Source organism: Sardina pilchardus, chromosome 20 (genome assembly GCF_963854185.1).
Source record: "Sardina pilchardus chromosome 20, fSarPil1.1, whole genome shotgun sequence".
In the NCBI taxonomy this organism is placed as follows: domain Eukaryota; kingdom Metazoa; phylum Chordata; class Actinopteri; order Clupeiformes; family Clupeidae; genus Sardina; species Sardina pilchardus.
Window position 1 is genome coordinate 22,932,007 of NC_085013.1, and position 10,000 is coordinate 22,942,006.

The 10,000-nt window shown below is 48.2% G+C and overlaps 1 protein-coding gene across 2 annotated transcripts in view; it reads right to left on the reverse strand.

Annotated features, from left to right (window-relative positions):
• bcl11ba (BCL11 transcription factor B a) overlaps positions 1–10,000 on the reverse strand; it is a 64,147-nt gene that overhangs the window by 36,729 nt on the left and 17,418 nt on the right. For both annotated transcript variants that reach the window (XM_062523062.1, XM_062523061.1), the window contains exon 2: positions 9,202–9,832. In XM_062523062.1, the coding sequence (XP_062379046.1) occupies positions 9,202–9,832 (631 nt within the window). The remainder of the gene's footprint in view (positions 1–9,201; positions 9,833–10,000) is intronic.

The following is a 10,000-nucleotide window of genomic DNA, read 5'->3' on the forward strand; positions in this document are numbered from 1 at the left end:
CACACACACACACACACACACACACACACACACACACACACACACACCACCCACCACCCCCCTTGCACTCCTCAGCCACCACCAACACCAATCACAGTCCTGACGCCAGGACATCAATTCTCGCAAGTCGCAGAAAATTACCATGCATGAATGCAAAACAGGCTGATCAGGAGTAATTAACACGGCTTCATATGCAAATTTTATTAATGCAGAACTACAAAGTCATTATGCAAATGCAACTTTCGTCAAGCCTCTTGACAAATATTCAGAGCCGCAGCCAAAGAACAGGTTTTTCTCTCCCTTCCCTTGTATGCTAGTCTTTCTCTCTCTCTCTCGCCCTCTCTCTCTCTTATCCCCCTCTCCTTACCCATTCACATTCCACAGCAGAGAGAATATATAACAAGTATGTTCAGTTATTTTAAACTTGAGAAATTCTTCCTCTCTCTCTCTCTCTTTCTCTCTCTCTCTCTCTTTTTTCTCCCATTCTCAGGATCATGGAACTTTAAATCTCGGTGCTAAGGCGGTGATGGCCGGGCGTCAGCAATTAAAACCCTGGCTCCCGGTAATGAGTGTTTGGCTTTGGAGCGAGGTAATGAACCTGTAATACAGGGGGGGAGGGGGAGGGGGCAGGGGAGGGGGGTTGAGGGGGGAGGGGGGGGGGGGTTCAAGATATGAATATGCATGAAGCTCAGTGCCTTTGATGATTAAAGAAAATTTTAATATTTAAATGAGTGCATGCAAAGTGATTAACTGGAAAAAAGCAACGAGGCAAAAATCTGAAAAGGATTTGAAGATGCTAAGAAGTACATAGATGCAGCTTTTCCGTTTTATGGTCTATTAATGGTGAAAACTGATTTTTTTTCTTTCTTTCTTTCTTCGTCTTTTTTCGTTTTTTTCTCTCTCTCTCTCTCTCTCTCTTCTTTCCTCTTTTTCACTCTTTCTGTTTCTGTGCCTGGACACCGCCCAGAGGAGGGGATTTGGAGCCTCTTTCAAAACCCTGAGTATAGGTAGCAGTTTCCTGAATTTCAAACTAGTAGATTAACCACAGTGCACAGACAGAGAGAGAGAGACGGAGGATGAAGACACTATGCCTCACCAAGAGGCTCGCTCTCTCTCTCTCGCTCTCTCCCCCCTCCCCCCCCCCCCCCCCCCCTCTCTCTGTCTCCCTTTAGCGACGCGTCGGGCCATCTAACCGAACCCGTGTAGGAGAGCGTCTCCGCGCGTCTACCACAAAAGCCTTGGCTGAGTCCTCCGTTGCCGATTAGTCCAGGCATCACTTAAAAGAGGCGGCGGTGGCGGCGGCGGCGGCATCGGCACACGGCGTGTTTACACGTTCTGCGAGCTAACGCCACTCGGCTTCGTTTTGCCGCCCCCTCTCGCCGGAGAGAGACACACATGAAAGAGACGACGGAAACACTTTACGCATAGTTTAGGCTCGGCTTTTTTGAAGCTTGATTACATATTAGGCAAAACAATGGCTGCGAGGCAGCGGATAAATACACTCGCAGTCACACAAAACTACACACGCACACTTTGCCACTGTGAAATGGACAGGAATAAACCGATTCCCCTCCTCGCAGCTAAAGCGTGGTGCTCCTGGACACCGAGATGCAAAGAAAAGCCAACGGTGCGTTTCTGATAAGACCCAGGTTTACATTCAGCACTCCACGCAGACGTGGGATTCTGCGACGTTACCGGGGGGAAAAAAAGGAGGAAGTACACGGCCGAGGGTACCTCCTCGCACGTGCTCAGTCGCGCCCCCCCCCCCAGACAAACCAGTCTGGCACCCTTTCAGCTGTGTTAAGTATGCATCAGGTCGACCGAGCTGCGCACGGTGACATTCTATTTGAAATACACGTCGTGTTAGGGGCTGGAGCTGAAGCTGGGGGTGGACACAAAAAAATCTCTCGTCAGAGCCTTGCCAACAGCACTGTACAAAGCCAGAGAGACAGAGCAGATATGTATGCTTGGGAAAAAAAAGAGAGTGTGTGTGTGTGTGTGTGTGTGTGTGTGTGTGTGTGTGTGTGTGAGTGTGTAAGGGAGGAGGGGGGTGGTGAAGTGAACAAGACAAAAGTGAGCAATTACCACTTCAAACCGGGCCTCTCCAGTCTGCCTCTCCTGGCTTTATTGAAATAACAAAAACACAAGCTCACCAGCAGGAGTAATCGCTCTAAAACAGCACATTAAATCAAACACACATTCACCTCGCGCTCCTAATCTCTACACATTGATTCTGGCACGCACGCACCTCTCTGCGTCCCCTCACACCCCCCCACCCCCACCTCCACCCCCCCTGCCACATACCCTCCAACCAGGCCTTTGTGAATTTTAATTGAAAAAAATATACAGCATGTGTGCAGTGTTACCAGAACATGCTTGCAATAGTTCACTGCCTGCCTCGTGTCATTATTTATTGAAGAGGCCTCCCTGCGTGTGTATGCGTTGGGGTCTGCAGTCAAAACATTTACGCTCAATTGAGATGTTTTCTCAGACAGGACAGTGCGCTTGTCTGTGTGTGTGTGTGTGTGTGTGTTATGTACTGTGTCCACAGGGCATTGGGGATTGTTTGATGTTATCCACAGACAGACAGCCTGCTCAGTGATTCTACACTATAGAAAGTGCCACCAGAAGTAGGCTGCCTTCCCAGATACCTTTTGCAATATTAAACCAGGGGAGCACATTGGAGATATTAGCCAACACTGGATAAAAGCCCTCAATTTAAGTAGAACATATTCAACTCTGTGTGTGTGTGTGTGTGTGTGTGTGTGTGTGTGTGTGTGTGTGTGTGTGTGTGTCTGTGTGAAATACAAACCACACAGCCCTTGTATTACAGCAGAGCCCATGTCTGCCCAGAGTCCGTCTACATCTGCTCTAAGCAGCCCTCTCTCTCCCCCTCTCTCTTTCTTTCTCTCTCTCTCTCTCTCTCTCTCTCTCTCTCTCTCTCTCTCTCTCTCTCTCTCTCTCTCTTTCCTTTTTTTCGGTGTGAAAACATCTCATGCAACAGTTGAGCATGCGGGCGCGCGGCTGCCAGCGCTGGCATCTGGAGAAGGCGAGCAAATCTTTCTGGGCAGCAGCTCAAACGCAGGTAAAGCGGAGGAGCGAGCGAGCGAGCGAGCGAGTGAGCAAGCGAGCAAAGGCAGCGAACGAGTGAGCTAGCGAGCGCGAGAGAGGGGCCTCGCCAACAGGAAGTCAGATTGGCCAGGCGGTTTGCATTACGGCGGGGGCCAGCCAGGCTGATCAGTCTAATCAGTCCGCTCATCAGCGGAGGGGAGCGGGCACTCGCTAGGGCCTGCCGTTCATGAGACTCACGGATTATCGTGCATTATCGTTAAACCTCTTCTGATCATATCTGTTTGGACACGATGCTAAGAAATCAGCTTAGCTCATACGCTACAATGTGCATAAATGTCAGGGTTAATTTTTATCATATTTATAGAAATGTTTTTTATGCTATCTTTTGAACATAGTTGGGAAAACATCTTTTGGTGTTGATAACATAATGCCAAGCACAACGGTATTTTACACTGTGCCACCGCTATGCCACTACCCCCACTACTCTACATCTCAGCGTGTAAACGAGGAAGGTGAACACGTGGCAACTCTGTGAGAATATCTGTTTATATCTCCCTTGTATATCAAAATATGCATTTTATTTTTTGTTTTTGTATTGGCCCTTGATCTGTAAAGTTGCATATGTGTCTGTTAAAAATAAACAAGGCTGTGGACTTGAAATCTGCTATGACGTACTGTACGATGCTGATCTGAACCAGACTAGCGCAGGAGTCCAGAATCCCAATCAGGGAATGCTCATGTGACAGGGAGAGTCTGCGTGCCTGAGCCAGCCACTTAACATGTCCAAATGGACACAGCTCTCAACGACATAGCAATATTATGATGGAATATTTTATAACGTAGTTGTTTTGTGCAGGGGTGATTAGATTGAATTGATATTAATGTCTACAAAGATGATTTATCTTAAAAAGGGTAACAGACTAATTTGTCTAATAAGAGGCCTGTACACTGAGACATCACCATACACACACACACACACACACACACACACACACACACACACACACACACACACACACACACACACACACACACACGCCTGCTGATGGTGACACAAGGCATCTGCGGGCCTGAGAAGCTCTCTGGGAAAAAGAGCAGGTTGTGAGGTGTTCTGGTAAGATCCCACAGAGAGATAGAGAGAGATACAGAGATACTTAGAGAGAGAGAGAGAGAGAGAGAGAGAGAGAGATACTTTGAGAGAGAGAGATACAGAGAGATACAGAGATACTTAGAGAGATAGAAATACAGAGATACATAGAAAGAGAGATAGAAAGAGGGATACAGATATACATAGAGTGATAGAGAGAGAGATACAGAGAGAGAGAAAGAAAGCGAGAAAGTATATGAGAATGAGAGCAGAGAGAGGGAGCAGAGAGGTAGAGAGATAGCGAGAGATAGAGAGAGATAGAGAGATACAGAGAGAGAAATAGAGAGATATACAGAGATACAAAGAAAGAGAGAAAGTGTAGAGAATGAGAGCAGAGAGATAGAAAAAGATGCGGAGATACAAAGAGAGGGAGCAGAGAGAGAGAGAGAGAGAGAGTGTGTGTGTGTGTGTGTGTGTGTGTGTGTGTAGAGTGCACAGGAGAAGGCAGGAGCAGCTGTGCAGGGGAGTGTGTTTGAGGTAAATATCTTTATAACAGTATCGCAGTGGCCTCATGAAATATTCAGCAGGCCTCTCTGGCCAGACAGGTCAGAGATGCCTCCCCACAGATGCACTTGTTAGCCATGTAAACCTTTCAACGCATGCCAGACGCCTGTGCCGGGAGATATACACACACACACACACACACACACACACACACACTCACAGAGACATGCTCACACACACGCACACACGCACACACATAAAAGCATTGTCAGCAGGCGACATGAGAACTGAAACTAAACAAACAGCAGCAGACACAGATCTTTGTGAGGATCTTACTTTTACCAACATTTTCACATGTACAGACAAGGACAAAAAAGACCTCAATATGACCTAAATATGAAGGGGGGGGGGGGGGGGGGGCGTCAGGAGTCACAACTCACAACTCGGCTGTTTCTTTCTGTCTCTTCCCCCCTAGACTACTATGTTCTACAGTGTGTGTGTGTGTCTGTGTGTGTGTGTCTGTGTGTGTGTGTGTGTGTGTGTGTGTGTGTGTGCATAGGTGAGAGAGAACAGCATCAGACTGTTTCCACAGGCATCCCTTGTAGCCCCACCGCTTGCACTTGCTGATTCCGCATACATCTCTCTGAAGGGCCTGGTACTCTCTCTCGCTCTCTCTCTCTTTCTCTCTCTCCCCTTCTCTTTCTCTCTCTTTCTCGCCCACAGCAGTGTCTCTCTCTCTCTGCCGCCGGGTATGCAGAATGTCATATTTTATTTAATTAGGGCTATTAAATATAATTAAATTCCACTGAAACCTAAGAGGCCTAAGTGGCAACACAATGTGGCGCTGAGTTAGCCTGTGTCCTGCTGATATTTCAGCCAGAAATATTGAATTCACCCTCAAGTGGTTCCTCTTCAATAGCTGCCCTATATACTCCAAGATAACATTGACTTTTTCACACACTATGGGAAAAAAAGGAAGCAGAAGAAAAAAAAAAATAGGGAAATTATTCCAACCAAAGGCAAAAAATAGTTGGTGAACACTTCATGCTGAGCCTATTTCTATTTTAACCAATATGGACCTTCAAAGATCAAACATCATATTTTGCGAAAAAAAAGAGAGGAGAGAGAGAGTAAGAGAGAGAGAGAGAGAGAAGAAAGAAAAGGGAAGCCTCGGGGAACCTCAAGGTGTAACAATTCACTCATTTCTCACACTTTCAGTGTTATGTTTCCAGTTTGAGGCACATTATGTACGAACTGTCTCGAGGAACAATTGACGTCTATTGTGCGTGTGTGTAATGGCAAGGTAGATATTGTTTGTGACAATGGCTTGAGAGCCTGGACAGGATAGGCACCTTTGTTAACAACATACCCCATAATGGAGCCATGCACAGACTTCCTGAAATGAGGCTGAACTAATGACGGCTGTCACAGGTTGCTTTGTTACAGGAAGTGAGCGGTCTGACAGGTCCCGCCTCTTCCTGTTCGGGCGGTGTCAGTCACGGGCGGCAGGGCACTCGCAGCCGGCTGATGTGATGGAGGGTGACGGGCGAGAGAAGTGGACGAGTTTAAGGCCTGTCAAAACACAGCTCATGTGTCAGGCCAGGACGGAGGGAGAGGAGAGATCCAAAATAAAACAGAGAGAAAGAGTGGAGGAGAGAGAGAGAGAGGGAGAGAGGGGGAGAGAGAGAGAGTGCCCCCATACAGGCTATGTTGTTCTAGTCAGAATTAGCTCTCTGGTTTTGTGTGGTGGCTGACTCTCTCTCTTTCTCTCTCTCTCTCTCTCTCTCTCTGTCTCATTTCAATTTTTTATTTTTTTCAGACTCCCTCTCTCTCCCTCTCTCTCTCTCTGCTAGAAGCTGACAGATGGATATGTTCAAGAAGAACAAAAAAAAAAAGTCAAGAAAAATGATTGTCTCTTGGAGACGAGGATACCACTGTACCAGCGCTATTTTCAAGAGGCAGCTGTGATTCCGGTGTCATTTTCGATTTCGCATTAGGAGAGGAGCAAACGGATCAGCGCGCGCTCTCGCATAAAAGAACTCACCGACCTGCTGAGAGGTGATTATGACATCACGGCAGCCGGGGAATGCTCGGGCGGAATGTGCCGGCTGACAGTCGAAGCGTTTTAATCATTTTCTCGAGACGTTTCGCGTCTGCTTTTTATATTCGTGCGCTGGACTTCCCTTCCACTCCCACTCACAAACTCGTGTCAGATTGAACAGGAACTTGTGTCAAAATATATAAAATACGCACAAGTGAGTTTTGTGCACAGTTTTGTGCCTGTTTTGTGATAAGAATATGCAATGGTGAGATTTGTGCATATTGAATTTACATTTGAGGGAGAGTAATTCTCAAGCATGTCCGAGGCATATTAGTTAAATTCAGTGTAGTCGTTTTTGCATGGACTCATGACAACAGCATCTGGGAGATGCAAATATATGCAAGGACTGATTACACAGGCCGTCAGACATCTTGAGCTCTCTTTTGTTTCTTCGTCTGGTCGTTAGCACTCACAGTTACGCACTACCCATAGAAAAACTGGCCTTTGATTTAGAAACGAATGGGAAACAAAGATCACAGTAAGAACAGTGTGGGAAAATTTAGCAATTTTCCTTTGTGAGGCTCCAAAAATTGGAGCGTGACCATTACCTCACATGTGCGGGAACAGTCATTGGCTAAATTTAAATTATTCAATTCGCTGTGCACGTGTGAAATGCTCCCAACCGGAGGCAATTGATGGGGTCTTTGCATAATCTGCTACAAACGCGAGCAAGCCTTTTCTCATGGCTTGGCTGTCACTGCACACAATGGTCAGCAGTCGCGTTTAACGGGCCCAGGACACGACCACAGAGCCATAATGGCAGACAGGCAGGCCGCACGCGCACGGAGCCGCCATTTCTTGGTCTCCGCGACATCTCTGAGGGCAGGCGTCTCTTCCAAACAATACTGTCACAATGCTGAAATGTGTTTCATATATTTTACAAGCTGACAGACGGATATCAGCGTAAATGTCTCCTGCTTTATGTATGTCAAGTCTGGCTACTGCTGAAGAGAATAGTTGCTACTGTCCAAGTCATATCCATCACATGGGGGAGTTTAGTGTGTTTGTGCTGTGTACTTATTGCTAAGACTGTTCAAACATGTGAGGTAGCGTAATGCGACGGAGTAAATTGACTTCAATGCCGTGTGGGTAACCTACGTAAATAAAGATTGCAGAGCTAAAAACAAAAAAGAAAGAAAGAAAGAAAGATAGAAGAAAAAGAAATAGTTATTAAGACTGAGATGCAGTCAGACCCCCCAACACACACACATACACAAACACTCCTCTCTCCCCAGTAAGTTGGTCCAGCCCCGAATATTATTTTATGAGTCCTATTCCCACTGATCCCTCTGGCTTGTGTCTGAAGGACTCCACGGAACTGTTCGGCAAGATAACAGTGAGAGTTCTTCCCCCGAAGCTGGTCTAAACTAAACTGCCTCTTTACCCTATTCAATAGGAGGCTAGCGCTTTTAATCCCCTTCTATTTCCTTTTTCTCTTTTTTTTTCCGTGGCGTATTTGAATTTTAATGAGCTTTTCACCTTTCAAGCAGATGGCTCGGTGTCTTCCTGTCTCTCCACGAGAGAGAGAGAGAGAGAGAGAGAGAGAGAGAGACGAGTCCTCTGTCACGTTTTTGCACAATTTGTTTCAACTAGCCGCGCGGTGCGGTGCGGTGCGGTGTGGTGCGCTGTGCTGCGCGAGTCCTTGAGGGGGTTTAAGGCTTTGAGTCTGTAATGTGATGTTTGGCCCTGTGTGCCGCGCACCGCCCTAATGAAATCAGCTGCAGGAAAAACAGGCCCTCGGATGGGGGAGGACTTGCACTGGAGTGCTGTGTAGTGTGTGTGTGTGTGTGTGTGTGTGTAGTGTAGTGTGTGTGTGTGTGTCTGTGTGTGTTTGTGTGTGTGTGTGCAATCCCGACAGGAGGCTGCGAGTCCTGCGTTTTAGTGTTTGGAGTGTGTTTTGGTGTGGAGTGGTGTGGTGTGTGTAAGTGTGTGTGTGTGTGTGCACTTGGTGTGTGAGCATGTGTTTGTCTGTGGTGTATGTGAAACATTTTTGGAGTGTGGTCAACATACGGTAATACCCTAATGGTGTTTTTGTAATCATGTCTGTAGAGAATGTGAGCCACATTTATATATGAGAGGGAGAGGGAGAGGGAGAGAGAGAGAGAGAGAGAGAGAGAGAGAGAGTGTGTGTGTGTGTGTGTGTGTGTGTGTGTGTATTTCTGTTTTAGTTTTGCTTCAGGGAGCCTAGGTGTGAGGCTTTCTAGTTTGGAGAGAGGCAGTGGGGAGCAGCCCCTCCTCTGCTTTGTTAGCATACAGATTGGGGTGTGTGTGTGTGTTAGTGTGTGTGTGTGAGAGTGTCTGCATGTGGAGTGTGGAGACAGAACAGACCACTCCCCCTCCCACCCCACCCCACTTAGTGTCAGGCCAAAAGGAAAAAAAAGAGATGTTTTTTTTTTTTAGTTTTTCTTTTTCTCCCAGAGTGCCGAGCGAGGAGGACCTACCTGGTTGGCCGCTCTCCTGCTTGGGGCAAATTCCTTTCGGGGGCGTCAGCAGCCTGTCGTCCTCCTCCTCGGGAGTCACCTGGATTCCGATTTCGACCGGTTCCACCACCTTACGCAGCTCGGGGCGCTGGTGAAGTGGCGAGGGGCTACTGCCGCAACCTCCTCCTCCTCCTCCTCCTCCTCCTCCGCCTCTTCGTCCTCCTCCGCCGCCGCCGCCGTTGCGGTCGGCCATTTTGTCGTAGCAGCCGTGGTTGCCCGTCAGGCTCTGGCACTGCTTCTTCTTGTGCTCGATGAAGAGCAGGATGTCGCCCAGGGGGAAGGTCATTTGGCACTGCCCGCAGGTGAGCAGGTCGTGGTCGCCCAGGCTGGCGGGCAGCGGGCCGCACACGGCCGGGTCCAGCATGGCGTGGTGGAGGGCGTGCGGCAGCGGAAGCGCCAGAGGGAGCGGGTGTCCGTGCCCATGCCCGTGCCCATGCCCGTGCCCGTGTTGCAGCGGGTGGCTGTGAGGGTGCGGGTGAGGGTGAGGGTGCGGGTGGCTGTGAGGGTGCGGGTGCGGGTGCGGGTGCGGGTGAGAGTTGGGTGGCATCTCGGGCACGTCCAACACGGCTTCCGCATGGTCAGCTTCCGCTAGAAGAGAGAGAGAGAGAGAAAAGAGAGAGAGCCAAGAGAGAGAGAGAGAGAGAGAGGGAGAGTTTCCATTAATACTGCTTTCATTCTGTACCTACATTCATGCTAATAAAGCAACTGAATTGAATTGAGAGAGAGAGAGAGAGAGAGAGATGATGATGATGATGA